The 18,895-nt window shown below is 39.5% G+C and overlaps 3 protein-coding genes across 8 annotated transcripts; 1 reads left to right on the plus strand and 2 right to left on the minus strand.

Moving 5' to 3' along the window:
- Positions 1-241: 241 nt before the first annotated feature.
- Positions 242-8,183, minus strand: rnls (renalase, FAD-dependent amine oxidase). Its single transcript, XM_079182169.1, has 7 exons — positions 7,971-8,183; positions 5,101-5,206; positions 4,576-4,718; positions 4,320-4,478; positions 1,000-1,173; positions 625-800; positions 242-536 (listed from the first exon to the last, which is right to left on the minus strand). Exons 1-7 carry the CDS (start codon positions 8,086-8,088, stop codon positions 384-386), a joined length of 1,029 nt encoding a protein of 342 aa, XP_079038295.1. The 5' UTR covers positions 8,089-8,183; the 3' UTR covers positions 242-383.
- A 540-nt stretch (positions 8,184-8,723) lies between these two features.
- Positions 8,724-14,102, plus strand: lipf (lipase, gastric). Of its 6 annotated transcripts, XM_079182312.1 has the most exons (13): positions 8,724-8,915; positions 10,215-10,413; positions 10,572-10,732; positions 10,885-11,007; positions 11,328-11,439; positions 11,520-11,745; positions 11,858-11,967; positions 12,056-12,192; positions 12,736-12,882; positions 12,971-13,042; positions 13,177-13,245; positions 13,327-13,437; positions 13,525-14,102. In XM_079182312.1, exons 4-13 carry the CDS (start codon positions 10,888-10,890, stop codon positions 13,645-13,647), a joined length of 1,227 nt encoding a protein of 408 aa, XP_079038438.1. In that variant the 5' UTR covers positions 8,724-8,915; positions 10,215-10,413; positions 10,572-10,732; positions 10,885-10,887; the 3' UTR covers positions 13,648-14,102. The 6 variants fall into 6 exon arrangements, with proteins under 6 accessions (XP_079038438.1, XP_079038437.1, XP_079038442.1 ...); XM_079182311.1 differs by having other exon boundaries at positions 10,568-11,007; XM_079182316.1 differs by having other exon boundaries at positions 10,572-11,007; positions 11,529-11,745.
- A 151-nt stretch (positions 14,103-14,253) lies between these two features.
- Positions 14,254-18,619, minus strand: ankrd22 (ankyrin repeat domain 22). The gene is made up of 6 exons (XM_079182319.1): positions 18,543-18,619; positions 17,514-17,705; positions 17,334-17,441; positions 15,045-15,122; positions 14,769-14,867; positions 14,254-14,667 (listed from the first exon to the last, which is right to left on the minus strand). Exons 1-6 carry the CDS (start codon positions 18,561-18,563, stop codon positions 14,590-14,592), a joined length of 576 nt encoding a protein of 191 aa, XP_079038445.1. The 5' UTR covers positions 18,564-18,619; the 3' UTR covers positions 14,254-14,589.
- Between the last annotated feature and the right edge of the window lie 276 nt (positions 18,620-18,895).

The following is an 18,895-nucleotide window of genomic DNA, read 5'->3' on the forward strand; positions in this document are numbered from 1 at the left end:
AGTATATATATATATATACTATATATATGTGTATATATATATATATGTGTGTATATATATATATATAGTGTATATATACATATATATATATAGTATATATATATGTGTATATATAGTATATATGTGTATATATAGTATATATGTGTATATATAGTATATATGTGTATATATAGTATATATGTATACCAGGTTCACGTTAACCATCAGTTGTTTAAAATTCAGTCTTTTTTTAACAAAATAATTAAACTTCAAACACATTTATTCACATAAAGAAAATCAATTTCTGAAAGAACATGTATTAATATTGAACTGATGACTTGTATTGATTATTGATCCGTGTGTCACAGTCTGAGTCACTTCCTGTCAGTCTGAGTCACTTCCTGTCACAGCGAGGCCTTCAGCACACTGAGCGCGCTCAGAGCCGATTCCACACAGCCGTCAAAGTTGGAGTGGACGAAGGAGTCGCCGGCGCAGACGAGCGGCGGTTGATGGAGGACGGTCATGTGACCCGGACAATCCGGCACCGAGCTCAGCACCTGTAGGAGGGACGGGAGGGGGGGATTAATCAAATGCACCTGGGGGGGGTTCAGGGTCAGTGGGATTTGTCACCATTCACAAGCTCACCTGGGAGTACCTCCACTTCTGACACTTGATGCTGATTGGCTGAGGCAGACCAGGAAGTAGCTTGTTGAGTTCCTGTAAGATGATTGGCTGGACGTCCTCCTTGTCTCGCTCCAGGTGCTTCAGGCCGAACGGGACGCTGGTGTGGACGACGAGGGACGGACCGCGACCGGGACCGTCTGAAGGGACGAGGACAGTGATGTCATACAGGTGAGGGGTTAGACAGTGATGTCATACAGGTGAGGTATTAGACTCTCGTTGTCAGGAGGGGTAAATCTGATTCACAATCTGCCCAATTATGCTCTCTTGTTGGGCCAGCATAAAACAGGAGGATAAAGAGACAGACAGGTGAGCAGACAGACAGGTGAGCAGACAGACCTGCGTTGCGTTTGCGAGAGTCTGCAGCGATGTAGCGGACACACGGGTTGTCAGTGACGTATCGAGCCGCCCAGGGAAAAGTGAAGACGACGTCTGGAGGGAAGAAGAGAGCGACAGCAAAACGAGACGAGTACTCGACTCCCTCGAGCTGCTGCTTCTGATGGACAGACAGCACTGAGAGACAGACAGGGAGACAGACAGACAGACAGGCAGTTAGTTCAGTACATTTGTAAGATCTTGACTGAGCTTCTTATAATCTAGGACTCAAACTCAAAAGTAAACATGTTCTCTGGTGAGGTTAACGTTGTATTTTAGCTGGAAACTATCATAGCTAGTTAATGTTGTATCCTAGCTGGTTAACGTATCATAGCTAGTTCACGTTGTATCATAGCTAGTTCACGTATCATAGCTAGTTAATGTTGTATCCTAGCTGGTTAACGTATCATAGCTAGTTAACGTATCATAGCTAGTTAACGTATCATAGCTAGTTCACGTTGTATCATAGCTAGTTCACGTTGTATCATAGCTAGTTCACGTATCATAGCTAGTTCACGTATCATAGCTAGTTCACGTATCATAGCTAGTTAGCGTATCGTAGCTAGTTAACGTATCGTAGCTAGTTAACGTATCGTAGCTTGTTAACATTGTATCGTAGCTAGTTAACGTATCATAGCTAGTTAATGTTGTATCGTAGCTAGTTAACGTATTGTAGCTAGTTAACGTATCATAGCTAGTTAACATTGTATCGTAGCTAGTTAACGTATCATAGCTAGTTAACGTTGTATCGTAGCTAGTTAACGTATCATAGCTAGTTAACATTGTATCCTAGCTAGTTCACGTATCGTAGCTAGTTAACGTATCATAGCTAGTTAACGTTGTATCGTAGCTAGTTAACGTGTCGTAGCTAGTTAACATTGTATCCTAGCTAGTTCACGTATCGTAGCTAGTTAACGTATCGTAGCTAGTTAACATTGTATCCTAGCTAGTTCACGTATCGTAGCTAGTTAACGTATCATAGCTAGTTAACGTTGTATCGTAGCTAGTTAACGTGTCGTAGCTAGTTAACATTGTATCCTAGCTAGTTCACGTATCATAGCTAGTTAACATATCATAGCTAGTTAACGTATCATAGCTAGTTAACGTATCATAGCTAGTTCATATTGTATCGTAGCTAGTTAACGTTATATACATGTATATGACTATGCAGTTTTACATCAGTGACTATATGTTATAATACTTACATCTGATTGGACCAGACAGTTTAATATCATCTCAGTTTGATTCATGTTCAAACTCTAAAAGTACATTTTTCATGATTCACATCCCTGAAGAAGTCTGCGCACTGCACACACACACACACACACACACTGTGTCTAATAATACACTGAGTGTGAGTGTGCACTTCTCTGTGTGTGTGTGTGTGTGTGTCAGCAGGGAGAAAATGGGCGCTGTCCCCTGTCAGCCAATCATATGAGCTGAAGATGACATCATCATCTAGAGACACACAAGGAGGGGCCTTTTCTGCAGCCCGACCACACACACACACACACACACACACACACACACACACACACACACACACACACACACACACACACACACACACACACACACACACACACACACACACACACACAATCATCCAGTTAACCGTGTGTGTGTGTGTGTGTGTGTGTGTGTGTGTCTGTTCTGGGAGGTTTTCTGTTTAACACTGAATAACTTAATAAAAACTCACATTTCACTCTTTAACATAGTTTATATGATCAATAACTCGCTGACAGCAGCTGGATTTGCATACAGCCTCGTGTGGGAGTGGACGATGACATCATCTACCTGCTGCAACGAGCTCAGTCACACCTGGATGAACCGGTGGCTCTGTGAGAATCACTTTCTTTGACTTCATTGCATTCAACACCATCCAACCAGTGCTGCTGATGAGGAGCTGTGGTGGTGGTTAAGACCTCCACCGTCTCCTGGATCACTGACTACCTCACAGGCAGACCACAGGTAGTGCGACTGGGCCGTGTCTGATATGGTGGTCAGTGATCCTGGAGCCCCACAGGGAACTGATCTGTCTCTCTTCCTGTTCACCTTGTACACCACTGACCTCCAGGACAGCTCGGGGTCATGACCTCTGCAGACGTTCTCTGATGACTCAACAACAGACTGAACCGGAAGACCAACATCAACGCTGTGCACAAGAAGGGGAGGAGTCGACTCTTCTTCTTGAGGAAACTTTGATCCTTCTACGTGTGCAGCGAGATGTTGGAGATGTTCTAACCCTGAACCCTGAACCCTGAACCCTGTACCGCTCCGTAGTCTGCTGGAGCAGCATTGGAGCCGGAGACACCAACAGACTGAACAGACTGGTTCAGAGGCTCCATCACTGGCTGCAAACAAGACATTCTGGAACAGGTGGTGGAGAGGAGGACTCTGAAGAAACTACTCTCCATACTGGATCACCAGGACCCCCCTCTGCACCACCTGCTGCAGGGACAGACTGATCCAGATCCAGGAGAACATTCTGCTATAAGACTCTATAATGATCCTCCTCCACACCACTACACCGCTCACTGCTGCTGATGCTGATCCTTCCTCTACTGTTCAGTTAGTTTAGTTAATTTAATACCATTCTCATTCATTGTATATACTGTGCATTTATTATTCTATTTCATCTTATTTTTTTAATTTTATATCTGCTCTGTTATGTTATTGTATTGTATATATTGAGCATTTCCATACCTTATACTTTATACTTTATTTGACTCTGCGGGTGAATAAAGTTTACATCTATTTCATCCTCAGAGCAGCTGCTGCCCTCGTGTGGTCAGACTGCATCACTACAGTTCAGTGTGTACTAATACTTATAATGTAGTACTAATAATGTACTTGTACTGCAGTGTACAAGAACATCTGCTTTGTACTAACAGGAAATGATGAAATAACACTGAAAGTGCCCGAAAGATTCAAATTAATCTTCAGTAAAGTGACAAATGTTTAGATTTCTTCACAGGACCAGAACCAGATTCCCCCAAAGCCTGCAGACCTGAACCCTAAGACCTTAAGACCTGAACCCTGAAGACCTGAACCCTAAGACCTGAAGCCTGAAGAACTCTCCAGGTTTTGATCTGCTTCCAGGTTCTCGTTGGACTTATCGAGGTCTTAACGAGTAGATTTTAAATGTGAAACTTGTTGTCTTGTAGTGACTCGAGGCCGGCGAACACTTTGACCTCTGACATCATCTTCTCCACAACATGATGTTTCATCTCCACTGAGCACACGTCGCCTCACAGAGACGTAGAAGAACAAATGTGTCTCACTGTGTCCAACGTCTCCCTGCAGCTGCAGGATCTGAGGAGCCGGCATCGTCAGGACGATGGCATCAAACATCTCGCTGCCTCCCGCCTTCCTCTGGACCTCCCATGATGCACCGCGGCGGTACAAACCAGTCACATGGCGCTCGAAGAACAACTCGGCTCCTGACAGACGGTCAGAGAATATAGACAGAGAGACGGTCAGAGAGACAGACGGAGAGACAGACGGACACTAAGACAGACAACACATGTAGGTATGTACCTGACTCGGACAGGAAGTGTTTGACCACACTGCTCATGCCCAGTGGCGTCATGTAGTCCTTGTTGCCGTCTTTGTGCTTCAGTCCTTCAACCAGAGAGTCGAGAGGCTGAAGGACGCCTGCAGACAGCAGCTCTGAGTAAAACCTGCAGACAGCAGCTCTGGATTAAACCTGCAGACAGCAGCTCTGGATTAAACCTGCAGACAGCAGCTCTGGATTAAACCTGCAGACAACAACTCTGGATTAAACATGCAGACAACAGCTCTGGATTAAACCTGCAGACAACAGCTCTGGATTAAACCTGCAGACAGCAGCTCTGGATTAAACCTGCAGACAACAGCTCTGAGTAAAACCTGCAGACAGCAGCTCTGGATTAAACCTGCAGACAGCAGCTCTGGATTAAAGCGGCAGACAGCAGCTCTGGATTAAACCGGCAGACAGCAGCTCTGGATTAAACCTGCAGACAGCAGCCGGATTGATTCTGAACATATAAAGTGAACATAGAGCTGTAAAGGCGAGTGTGGTACCGGTGGTGAGATTGAGCGTAGGAAGACGTGGCCGTGATGTACTGAGCTCCAAGATCAGCTGAGTGAGACGAAGAGTCCGGAGGACGACTGGTGGACATCCTGCCTCCTGAGAAAGAGACAGACAGAGAGAGACAGACAGACAGACAGACAGACAGAGAGAGACAGAGAGAGACAGAGAGAGAGAGACAGAGAGAGAGAGAGACAGAGAGAGAGAGAGAGAGACAAGTCTGTAAAGTAAATTAAAACTTTTAAAATTACTCTCTGACAGACAGGACTGAGATCAGCACCGAACACAACACATGGAGCTCAAATTTAAAGGTATTTAAATTCATTTTATAGTTGAACTAAACTTTATAGATTAACTAAACTTTATAGATTAACTAAACTTTATAGTTGAACTAAACTTTATAGATTAACTGAACTTTATAGATGAACTGAACTTTATAGATTAACTGAACTTTATAGATTAACTGAACTTTATAGATGAACTGAACTTTATAGATTAACTGAACTTTATAGATGAACTAAACTTTATAGATTAACTGAACTTTATAGATTAACTGAACTTTATAGATGAACTGAACTTTATAGATTAACTGAATTTTATAGATTAACTGAACTTTATAGATTAACTGAACTTTATAGATTAACTGAATTTTATAGATCAACTGAACTTTATAGATTAACTAAACTTTATAGATTAACTGAACTTTATAGATTAACTGAACTTTATAGATGAACTAAACTTTATAGATGAACTGAACTTTATAGATGAACTAAACTTTATAGATTAACTGAACTTTATAGATTAACTGAACTTTATAGATTAACTAAACTTTATAGATTAACTAAACTTTATAGATGAACTAAACTTTATAGATTAACTGAACTTTATAGATTAACTAAACTTTATAGATGAACTAAACTTTATAGATTAACTGAACTTTATAGATTAACTGAATTTTATAGATTAACCGAACTTTATAGATTAACTGAACTTTATAGATTAACTGAATTTTATAGATTAACTGAATTTTATAGATTAACTAAACTTTATAGATTAACTGAACTTTATAGATTAACTGAATTTTATAGATTAACTGAACTTTATAGATTAACTGAATTTTATAGATTAACTGAACTTTATAGATTAACTGAACTTTATAGATTAACTAAACTTTATAGATGAACTGAACTTTATAGATTAACTGAATTTTATAGATTAACTGAACTTTATAGATTAACTGAACTTTATAGATTAACTGAATTTTATAGATTAACTGAACTTTATAGATTAACTGAATTTTATAGATCAACTGAACTTTATAGATCAACTGAACTTTATAGATTAACTAAACTTTATAGATTAACTGAACTTTATAGATGAACTAAACTTTATAGATGAACTGAACTTTATAGATTAACTAAACTTTATAGATTAACTAAACTTTATAGATTAACTGAACTTTATAGATTAACTGAATTTTATAGATTAACTAAACTTTATAGATTAACTGAATTTTATAGATTAACTAAACTTTATAGATTAACTGAACTTTATAGATTAACTAAACTTTATAGATTAACTGAATTTTATAGATTAACTAAACTTTATAGATTAACTGAACTTTATAGATAAACTAAACTTTATAGATTAACTAAACTTTATAGATTAACTGAACTTTATAGATTAACTGAACTTTATAGATTAACTAAACTTTATAGATTAACTAAACTTTATAGATTAACTAAACTTTATAGATTAACTAAACTTTATAGATTAACTAAACTTTATAGATTAACTGAACTTTATAGATTAACTGAACTTTATAGATTAACTGAATTTTATAGATCAACTGAACTTTATAGATCAACTGAACTTTATAGATTAACTAAACTTTATAGATTAACTGAACTTTATAGATGAACTAAACTTTATAGATGAACTAAACTTTATAGATGAACTGAACTTTATAGATTAACTGAACTTTATAGATGAACTAAACTTTATAGATTAACTGAATTTTATAGATTAACTAAACTTTATAGATTAACTAAACTTTATAGATGAACTAAACTTTATAGATTAACTGAACTTTATAGATTAACTGAATTTTATAGATTAACTGAACTTTATAGATTAACTGAATTTTATAGATTAACTGAATTTTATAGATTAACTGAACTTTATAGATTAACTGAACTTTATAGATTAACTGAATTTTATAGATTAACTGAATTTTATAGATCAACTGAACTTTATAGATTAACTAAACTTTATAGATTAACTGAACTTTATAGATTAACTGAACTTTATAGATGAACTAAACTTTATAGATGAACTAAACTTTATAGATTAACTGAACTTTATAGATTAACTGAACTTTATAGATTAACTAAACTTTATAGATGAACTAAACTTTATAGATTAACTAAACTTTATAGATTAACTGAACTTTATAGATGAACTAAACTTTATAGATTAACTGAACTTTATAGATTAACTGAACTTTATAGATGAACTAAACTTTATAGATTAACTGAACTTTATAGATGAACTAAAGTTTATAGATGAACTAAACTTTATAGAGGAACTGAATGTGACTTTGTGTCTCTGGAAGATTAAATATCAGATTTGTGAATGAAGTGATGAGCAGCTAGAAGACATAGAACCGTAGAACGTAGAACCGACGTTGTCCCTCTCATCTCTGATCTCTTAAATTTAAATATGTGGATCGTTTAGAAGCCGAATTAAAAATCGGAACCTGTTGATACCGAACCCGTGTTCAGTCACGTGCTCCGGTGTGACGCGGTGCGGCCGTTAACCGGGATAGTTGAATGTTCTCTGTATGAATGAGGCTCTGACTCACCGGAACCTCTCGCTTTGTCCCACACCACTATCTGAACTTTACTCTGCATCTCTCTCTTCAGCAGACATGCGCACAAGCTGCCTGTCAGCCCCGCTCCGACGATCAAAACCCGGGACATGTTTTAGCACGGAACCGGAGCCGGACTACGTCTAGCACGGGACTATAAACCGAGCTGTAACGGGTCGGGTCCGGTTTGTCTTTGGGTCCAGAGCAGCAGAATGTAGACACGCCCCCTTCGTTATGAAACGAAGGACCAACAAAAACTATCCCGGTTTACACCGGAATAAACACGGGACTTCCGACCGATACTTTCATAATAAATGTCTCTGCCTCCAAATAAGTTCAGAAGAAACTGTTTTACAAAAGGTGAACGTAATAAAATATGTGTTCATTATACGGAAGCTTCACGTGAGGTCGTACTTCGTACTGTCACTCAAACATATTTAGTTTTGATTTCAGTTTAGAATTTAAATGTGTAATGCTGTGACAGATGCTTTTATTCGGAAGGTGAGTCTGACTCGAGGTGAAACTTGACTTGAATCCTGAAAATAAGAAAACGTTTTTATTTAGTTTATGCAGAACTTTGTTATATTGTTGTGTTTTCTCTTCTTTATTTACTTTTTGAAGTGTAAGGTTTTAGACCAAATCAGCTGATATCTGCAGCTTGTTTTTTCCTCCCCATCGTTTCCGGTCTCTCCAGGTTTCTGTTTCCGGTCTCTGTTTGTTATAATCTGTTTCCGGTTTGAGATGATTCGTTTAGAGAGTTAAAGTCGAGCAGAGAACACATTGATCCGATCAGAGAACAAACAGGTGATGATAACTCGGTCCTTTATTCGACCAATCACAGAGAGGTACGCCCTCTGACGTCACCGCGGTTCTCTTCCACCAAAGAAAGGAAAAACAGCTGATCAGAAAGTTTAAAGATCATCAGAGAGCTGCAGACCAGTGAGTGATCAGTCCTTCTTTAATGTGTTATTAACGTGTTATTACGTCTCAATGAACTCTCTTAATGTGAACTGAGGATTCACTTCATGTTTTTATTTTAAATTAAACCGGTATTGATGTTTTTTTAGCGAAAAAAGCTCTGAAAAACCGACAAAAAACTGGAAGTAACATCATAAAATCAATTTCTTATAACAGTTTCTTACAACAGTTTCTTACAGAGTATAAAAACAGACAGAACACTCAACATCAATATGGAACATCATGTACATTTTATAAAAGACACAAAAAACAGGAAGAAACATCAGTTTATAACAGTTTATTATAACATCAGTTTATAATAACATCAGTTTTTAACATCAGTTTATAACATCAGTTTATTACAACATCAGTTTATTATAACATCAGTTTATTATAACATCAGTTTATAACATCTGTTTATTATAACATCAGTTTATAACATCAGTTTATTATAACATCAGTTTATTATAACATCAGTTTATTATAACATCAGTTTATAACATCTGTTTATTATAACATCAGTTTATTATAACATCAGTTTATTATAACATCAGTTTATAACAACATCAGTTTATTATAACATCAGTTTATAACATGTTTATTATAACATCAGTTTATAACATCAGTTTATTATAACATCAGTTTATTATAACATCAGTTTATAACAACATCAGTTTATAACAACATCAGTTTATTATAACATCAGTTTATAACATCAGTTTATTACATCATCAGTTTATAACATCAGTTTATTACATCATCAGTTTATAACATCAGTTTATTATAACATCAGTTTATAACATCAGTTTATTATAACATCAGTTTATAACATCAGTTTATAACATCAGTTTATTATAACATCAGTTTATAACATCAGTTTATTATAACATCAGTTTATAACATCAGTTTATTATAACATCAGTTTATAACATCAGTTTATTATAACATCAGTTTATAACATCAGTTTATTATAACATCAGTTTATAACATCAGTTTATTATAACATCAGTTTATAACATCAGTTTATTATAACATCAGTTTATAACATCAGTTTATTATAACATCAGTTTATTACATCAGTTTATTATAACATCAGTTTATTAAAGAATGTAAATGTGACACAAAAAAAGGCTAAAAGCAGAAAACAGGAAGTAACGTCAGTGAGGTCATCAGGTGTGACATCACCAAAATCAGTCAAGTGATCTGAATTGATTTTCACGTTTTGCATCATTAACTCCATGTTCACAGTCTCCTTTCATTCTCACATGATCTTCGTAACAGCTTCACATTCACAAATTACATCCAGAGGGGTTTCTGCATCACAACATCTGGAACAGCTGCTGCACCCGACTTACCAAACAAATGTTTAAGTTGAGCAGCTTCAGAGAGCATCAGCTGACCTGAAGGCCTCACTGAACAAACAGCATATGGAGCTGATACCAGCTGATCAAAGTCCAGCAGACAAACATCATTGAAAACGGTAGGAAAGAGTGAAGAGATGGAGAAATATGAGACTTCTATTTAAAACAGAACTTCTTTCATAAAATACAAACGTTTCCATCTCACCTCTGATTTAACAAACAAGATTGAGGATCAGACAGCAAATAAAAAGCTAAAGTTTGATTGTGTTTAAGTCAGAGTTGAGCTGAACATCAGAGGAGTCGGCCGATAAAGAACGTGTCGTCAGAGGAGTTCTACTTCAGCCTGCAGTCCTCCAACAGGGCAGAGTCCGTTCTGTTCCTGTGAACTGTTCTCAAAGGAGTTCCACTGAAAGACTGACAGAGTTCATCGTGGTCGAGGTTCAGCAGCATGTGACAGATGATGACACTATCAGCCATGTGACTGAAGCCGGAGAACTGCTGAGTCATGATTCAGCGAGAGGGTGGAAAGTTACAGCATCATAAAGTCTCCAATAATAAACTGTGTGTGTGTGTGTGTGTTTGTGAGACAGACCATGCTGTGTGTAGTGGTGTGTGTGTTGGGTCTCTCCGGTCTCGTCCACAGCGGACCGTCTGTCCTGAGGCGCTCTGATGAACTGCACCAGAACCTGGACCCTGAAGTTCACATGAACATCGTGAGTACAAACACTTCAAGTTTCACAGGAATCACGGGAATAAAACGATGCTCTTCTTCGTTGGTGCTTCGCTGTGTTTTACTGCGTTTACTAAAGTTGTTAAAGTATTTTTTTATACTCCTCCTCTACTCCATGTCAGAGTACCTATTGTACTTTTATCTGAAAGCTTTAGTCACAGATTCAGATTATTAATCAATTAATAAATGAAGTAATATTAAAGATTAAACTACCAGCAGAATATAAAGTGTGTGTGTGTGTGTGTGTGTGTGTGTGTGTGTGTGTGTGTGTGTGTGTGTGTGTGTGTGTGTGTGTGTGTGCAGACGGAGATCGTCCGTTATTGGGGTTACCCTGCAGAGGAACACGAGGTTCTGACGGAGGACGACTACATCCTGACCGTCAACAGGATCCCACACGGACTCAAACACTCAGCAGGTGAGACTGTAGTCTTCTGTCTCTGTGAGGACGCGTCCTCTGAGAACCCGTACTGAACCTTTACTGTGGCGGGTCTGGAGGGTCTAAAGGGTCTAGAGGGTCTGGAGGTCCGAGGCCGGCGGTCTTCCTCCAGCACGGTCTGCTGGCCGCAGGCAGCAACTGGATCACCAACCTTCCAAACTCCAGTCTGGGCTTCGCGCTCGCCGACGCCGGCTACGACGTCTGGATCGGAAACAGTCGAGGAAACACCTGGTCCAGGAAGCACCGGACCCTCAGACCGGACCAGGAGGACTTCTGGAGGTTCAGGTACAAAGACCTGTGTGACGTCAGCTGTCTCTGTTTATGTGTAATTATTATACTTACTATGTGTAAGTATTATACTTCTATTATTCTTATGGATAATATATTGTGTGTGTAGTTATGATGAGATGGCTCTGAAGGACCTACCAGCTGTTGTAAACCACATCCTGAAGGTGACGAGTCAAGACCAGATCTATTACATCGGACACTCTCAGGGAACCACCATAGGTAACACACACACACACACACACACACATATACACACACACACACAAAAAAAGACTAACATTATTTTAACTCTGGCTTTTTTTCCCAGCATTCATAGCGTTCTCCACGCTGCCAGAACTGGCCAGTAAGATCAAGTTGTTCTTCGGTTTGGCTCCTGTAGCGACCGCTAGCTTCACCACCAGCGCCATGACCAAACTATCTGTGCTGCCCGACTTCCTCATCTGGGTAACGAGTTATTATCACATGACCTGCTAACGAGCTGTTATCACATGACCTGCTAACGAGCTGTTATCACATGACCTGCTAACGAGCTGATATCACATGACCTGCTAACGAGCTGTTATCACATGACCTGCTAACGAGCTGTTATCACGTGACCTGCTAACGAGCTGTTATCACATGACCTGCTAACGAGCTATTATCACATGACCTGCTAACGAGCTGTTATCACATGACCTGCTAACGAGCTGTTATCACATGACCTGCTAACGAGCTGTTATCACATGACCTGCTAACGAGCTATTATCACATGACCTGCTAACGAGCTATTATCACATGACCTGCTAACGAGCTGTTATCACATGACCTGCTAACGAGCTATTATCACATGACCTGCTAACGAGCTATTATCACATGACCTGCTAACGAGCTGTTATCACATGACCTAATTTATTTTTATTAATGACGCTGACGGGTTAATTGACTGACTGACTGATTGATTGATTGATTGATTGATTGATTGATTGATTGGATTTTCATCTCTATCAGGACCTGTTTGGTAGGCGGGACTTCCTGCCTCAGAGTCACATGATCGAGTGGTTTGCGGAACACGTGTGTGCAAAGCAGCTGCTCAGTGAGTTGTGTGGAAACCTTTTCTTCATCCTTTGTGGATTCGATGAGAAAAACCTCAACAAGGTTATTGATAACTTATTTTCAGATCATTGATTATTGATATGAAGGATGTTTGAGTTATCTTCAGCCTGACTGAGTCCTTTGTTTCCAGACTCGGATCCCAGTCTACACTGAACACTGTCCTGCTGGGACCTCAGTCCAGAACATGGTCCACTGGGCCCAGGTAACACACACACACACACACACACACACACACACACACACACACACACACACACACACACACGTCTGTCTATGTGTGCTTGTGGGGACCAGCGTTGACATCATGCGTTGTCTGGACCCTAAACTTGTTTTCAGGCGGTTGATGGAGGGAAGCTGAGTGCTTTTAACTTTGGAGCTGCAGGAAACATGAAGCACTACAACCAGGTGAGACTCTACCTGAATCAGAGTACTCCGGTGTCTGTTTACTTTACTTCATGTCTCATGTCTCCATCTGTCCCTCCTCAGTCCACTCCCCCTGAGTACCGGGTCCAGGACATGAAGGTTCCCACCGCTCTGTTCACAGGGGGACACGATACGCTGGCAGACCCCAAAGACGTGGCGGTCCTCCTCACTCAGGTGAGTCCACAGCGAGGTTAACGAGGTTCTTTACCGTCACAATGAAGAAAGTCAAGTCATTTATTCATTAACCTGTCTGTCTCTCAGGTGTCTAACCTGGTCTTCCATCAGAACATTGAACATTGGGATCATCTGGACTTTATTTGGGGTCTTGATGCTCCTGAACAGATGTTTCCCTCAATCCTGAAGCTGCTGCAGGAATATAAGTAGAGTGTGTGTGTGTGTGTGTGTGTCTGTATGTGTGTGTGTTAAACTTGAATATAGTCAGTATGGATTCAAACTCCTCGTACACACCGATGACATCACTGTAATCTGTAACACACCTGAACACTTCCTGTTTGTTGATTGTTTTATTTTTAATGTGACCAGAACTTTCTACTTCAAACAAACAGTCTAGATTGGTTTTCTTCAACTGTACTCAACTCTTATTTTGAAATCTTCCTCACATAAACATGTGAAGAAGCTCAGTGAATCTGCTGAGAGCTGAACTTTGTATTCGTTGTTTTTAGCTTTGTTAGCATTGTGGCTATAATATGCTAACGTTAGCACGATATTGTGCTAACGTTAGGATCCCCAAATGTTGATCACATTTTAAAATAGATTTGTTTGGTGTTCATCAAGTAAAAGACCTGTCAATCAATGTGGGAGGGGCAGCAGCATCCAATCATGAGGCTTGAATTGTGGTGGGTGGAGCTAAACGTTTATTTAGAGGTTAAAATACTTTACTTTTATTTCTGCTAAATATGAACCAGATCTTAATAAACTCATAAACACAATCACAGGTTTTATTGATAAAGTTTATTTTGAAATAAAAAGCTGAATTTGAAATGTTTCAGATGATTCTTATCTACAAACATGTTCAGATTGTTTCCACTCATCTGTATTCATCTTTTATTGAACTTGTGTTTCATCTTAAAGACAGTCTTTGTGCTAAGCTAGGCTAACGTTGTTGTTTAATAAACACTGAGGACATTTTAACAACCAGAGAGCGATGTCTTAAAAACTATTTTTTGTCATTTAGGAGCCTTCAAAATAAAAGCATTTGTTCTCCATCATGAATGCTGTTTCTCATCTTAAATTATTTATTTATATACTGAAATCTTTCTGCACATTTTCGCTGTCTTCCAGTCCTCCTGTCTGTCTGTCTGTCTCTCACTGTGTCTTCTTCAGCATGTGGACGATCTTCTTGAACTTTAGTCTGGTGGCGATGTCCAGCGGTGTTTCTCCGTCCTGAAGAAGAAGAAGAAGAACAAGAAGTAGAAGAAGAAGAAGGTCAGACATGACGTCATATCGAGCAGCTGATTTGAGTCGTGGTGCGTTTGTGGACGTACGTTATTTTGGATGTTTGTGTCGGCGTTTCTTTTCAGCAGCAGAGGAACCAGACGGTGACTTTTCATCTGACAGACGTAGTGAAGACCTGTGTTTCCCTTCTGAACACAACATATATATATATATATAACATTAAAAAAAACATTAAAAAATCTAAAATATATTGATAATATGATTAAACTCAGTAAACACGTACGTTGGCACCAGGCTAAGTCTGTTAGCATGATGCTAAGTCTGTTAGCACCAGGCTAACAGTTTGAACAGATGTTCTTACTCACATAGTCGACAGCATTGACGTTGACATTGCTGCTCAGCACCGCCTTCATCAGAGACACACTCTGCCTCTGTTTCTGTAGCTAACACACACACACACGCACACACACACGTACAACGTCATCACAGCTGTGTTGATAAACTGTGGATTAGCCGCCGAGCTAAGCTAACTGTTTGTTTAATGAGTAAACAGAACAGTTAGCTTAGCAGCAGCAGGTTTGCCAGTGAACAGTACTATATAAATATATATGTATGTATGTATGTATATACATACATACATACATATATAAACCAGTGGTGGCCGTCAGGGCCTGCAAAGCCTTCTCTGCTGGCCTAAACAGAATCACAAAGTTATAGCTATTTTATAATTTAATCATTTGTCTTAAATACACTACATGTATTATAATTTATTCATATATGTTTCCCATTATCTTATGTTCTCATTGCACAGCTACTGTGCTCCTCAGCTGCTTCAGTGCAGCTTGTTTTAAGTCGAGCTTTTATCCAATTAGAGTTCACCTCTGTGTCTCTAGGTAGAAGAGAGGCCCCAGGCCTGCAGACTCACCAGTGAATCCATGTGCAGGTTAAGTGAATGGGGACGATGTTGTTGATCGTCATAGTGTTCAACCAATCAGATCTTTAGTTTGACATGTTGGGCGTATTCTTTGACGTGTCAGAGCTGCTAGCTGGCCTACAGCTACGTCAGCATTAACGTGAGCTGTGATTGGTCAGTGGGCTAGCGTGACTGTTTTGAAGCTGAAGCAGCTAGCAGAAGTTAGTATCTGTAATAAGAGTTCAAGTTGAAAGATATGTAAGAAGTTATGACATTTTTAGCGTTTTGCTTTGTGTAGATTCTTTTTTTTTTTTACCTAGCTTTGTTTTTTGAACACTCAATGGCTGAAGGAGGAGAAACTGATTTCTGGAGGAGGACATTTCAGGAAAAGCTGGACATCGTATCAAAGGGTCGGTCAACCCCACAGCTAGCAGCCCTGAACCAGCCAGGAAAAAGATTTGTACGAACGGTATTTCAGCATCGGAGAAGCGTTGCACATGTTATGGCTAAGAATGTGTTTTATTTGCAACTGAGCGTCTTGGTGTTTGGAGCTACGCTACGCTACGCGGTGAGGTGGCTAACCAAGGCAGCAACACGACACCATAGCAGGACAGGACACTACAAGCTACGGTACTTTTAAAAACTTTTAGAGACCCGAGTGGATCGACAACTCAATGAACACGTTGGCAGGACGACCTCTGGCTGCAACTGAACCGCACTCATGTTCTGAACATCCGAACTCTTTGATAACAAAGAAAGGAGGATGGACTTTGTGTTTAAGTGAAGTGCTTTTGTGTTTTTACATCTGCAGCAGCGTTTCTACTGTGTTTATGTGTCTATGGTGAGGTTTTCATGATACGGTTGATGTTGTTCCTCTGATGTGAGTAATATTTGAATGGCTCGTGTTCTTCAGTGTGCGCTGGAATACGTGTTGTAGCTGCAGCGCTGCTGGATCGATGAGTCATATAAATATATGTGACTGGCATTTCTTCTCGTCATTGTGTTAATTACGTTGCATCTGACTTGTCCGTTAATGACGAAGCATCCCGTCATCGCGGGGTTATTTCAGACATTTGATTCTCTGTTTTGGGGTTTTCTTTTCTTTTTACAAAGCATGAATTATGGTCTGGAGGAACGGGGATTGTGTGGTGATTGCTTTATCCCTGTTTGAATCAGTAGGAACTGCTAAACGCTGCGGGGAGAGTGTAGCATGTTTGCTGCTATTGTTTTCCGCTAAGCTAGTTTAGCGTCGCGTGTAGAATGTTTTTCTTTCGGAGTGTCAGACAGCTGTCTGTTACGTCATGTGGGTTGCCAGTTTGAGCAAAGTCCACCGAAAACATTATATTTCTCACAATTTAAGCTTCTGCACTAGTATTATTCAAACATATTGTTCGGTTCGTAAGCCTCGTACCCAACGGTTTAATAGGAATACGTGATGTTACACCCCTAGAAACAAATAACAACCGTAGCTGTGGCGCCATCATGAGGTCATGAGGAGATGGAAGTGTAGTCGGACAGCACAGAAGGCCCAGGTATGAAATATATATATATATACACATATATATATACAGACCTGTTCACTGGTAAACCTGCTGCTGCTAAGCTAACTGTTCTGTTTACTCATTAAACAAAAGGTTAGCTTAGCCTCAGCAGGTTTACCAATGAACAGGACTATATAAATATACATATATATATATATATATATATATATATATGTATGTATTTGTGTATATATATGTACCATGAGGAAGTAGCCCAGCAGCATGATGGGCATGAGGAGCGTGATCATGAGGTAATCCATCAGAGAGAAGCTCCTCTTGGACACATAGTGAAGACACGTCCTCTGTTTCTGAGACAAGAGACACGTTAGTTCAGACACGCCCACACCGTGACCTCATCGATGACCTCATCGTGGGCTCACCTCATTGGTCAGCTGGACGTCGGCCCCGTTGTCCAGCAGGTACCGGACGGTCCTCAGGTTACCATGGCGACAGGCCGCGATGAGGGGCGTGTCCCCGTTGTGACGGTCATGAACGTTCAGGTGGGAGGAGTCATTGAGGAGGAGCTTATAGAGGAGGCGCACATCTCCATCATACGCTGACTGACAGGCAGGCTGGGAGGAGGCGGAGGAGGAGGAGGAGGAGGAGGAGGAGGAGGAGGAGGAGGAGGAGGAGGAGGAGGAGAAGGCGGAGGACGCGGAGGAGGAGCAGGAGGAGGAGCAGGAGAGAGAGGAGGAGGAGGATATGTTTCATTATCTTTCCTCATTCTCTCTCAGTTCTACAAACGTGAAATAAACCAGTTCTGTTATCTCACTACCACACACACACACACACATACACACACACACACATATATACTGTATATGTGTGTGTGTGTGTACATATATACAGTATATGTGTATTTAACATCTACTGAGTAATATTCACCATAAACAGTGTTTCTCTGTTTTACATTCTTCACATATTTGAAATGTTTCTGATCATTTCCAGATGTTGATCACATGACCTCATCGCGTGATGACTCAGCAGATTCACGATTATTATAATTATATCGATATTATTCTACAGAAAGAGTACTTTTACTTTTGGTACTTTAAGTACATTTTGATGCTGATACTTTTACTTATTTCTTTACATAAAGTTATTTTCAATCGATCCAACAGCTGACTGTCACTGTTTATTATTATGGGATGTTGTTTTATGATATATTACTACTTTTACTGCAGTAAAGGTGTGTGTGTGTGTGTGTGTGTGTGTGTGTGTGTGTGTGTGTGTGTGTGTGTGTGTGTGTGTGTGTGTGTGTGGCGGTTTAAGAGAATGACGTCATCAGCAGGTAAATTGTCTCTCACCTGAGATTTGAACACAAACCGGAAGTGTAAAAGTGTAAAAACACGAGATTAAAAGCCTCGAACAGAAGATTAAAGACATAAAACCGAGAGAAGTGTTCTTACCTCAGAGTACACGAGCCCCATGACGAGAACACACCTGGACGTCAAACACCCGACACCTTCAAAACCTCCACTTCCGGGCTAACATTTCAATGTAAAGCTCACTGAAGAAGAGAGGAGGAGTTAAATCTGTCTCATCTCCTGTTTGATTACTGAACATTGATTTAACGACATATTGATTCTATATTATTATATTTGTTGGTTCTTCTGTTTAGTTTCATCAGGAAACTTAAATCAGAGAATCGTTTGATTTTTACTGAAATAATTGATCTCCAAAGAAGAGAAAAATGTTTCAACATATTTCATCTCCACGGGATTTATTAAAAATACAATATTATTGATTTAAAAAAAACATG

The sequence above is a fragment of the Pholis gunnellus genome, assembly GCF_910591455.1.
Source record: "Pholis gunnellus genome assembly, chromosome: 21".
NCBI lineage: Eukaryota > Metazoa > Chordata > Actinopteri > Perciformes > Pholidae > Pholis > Pholis gunnellus.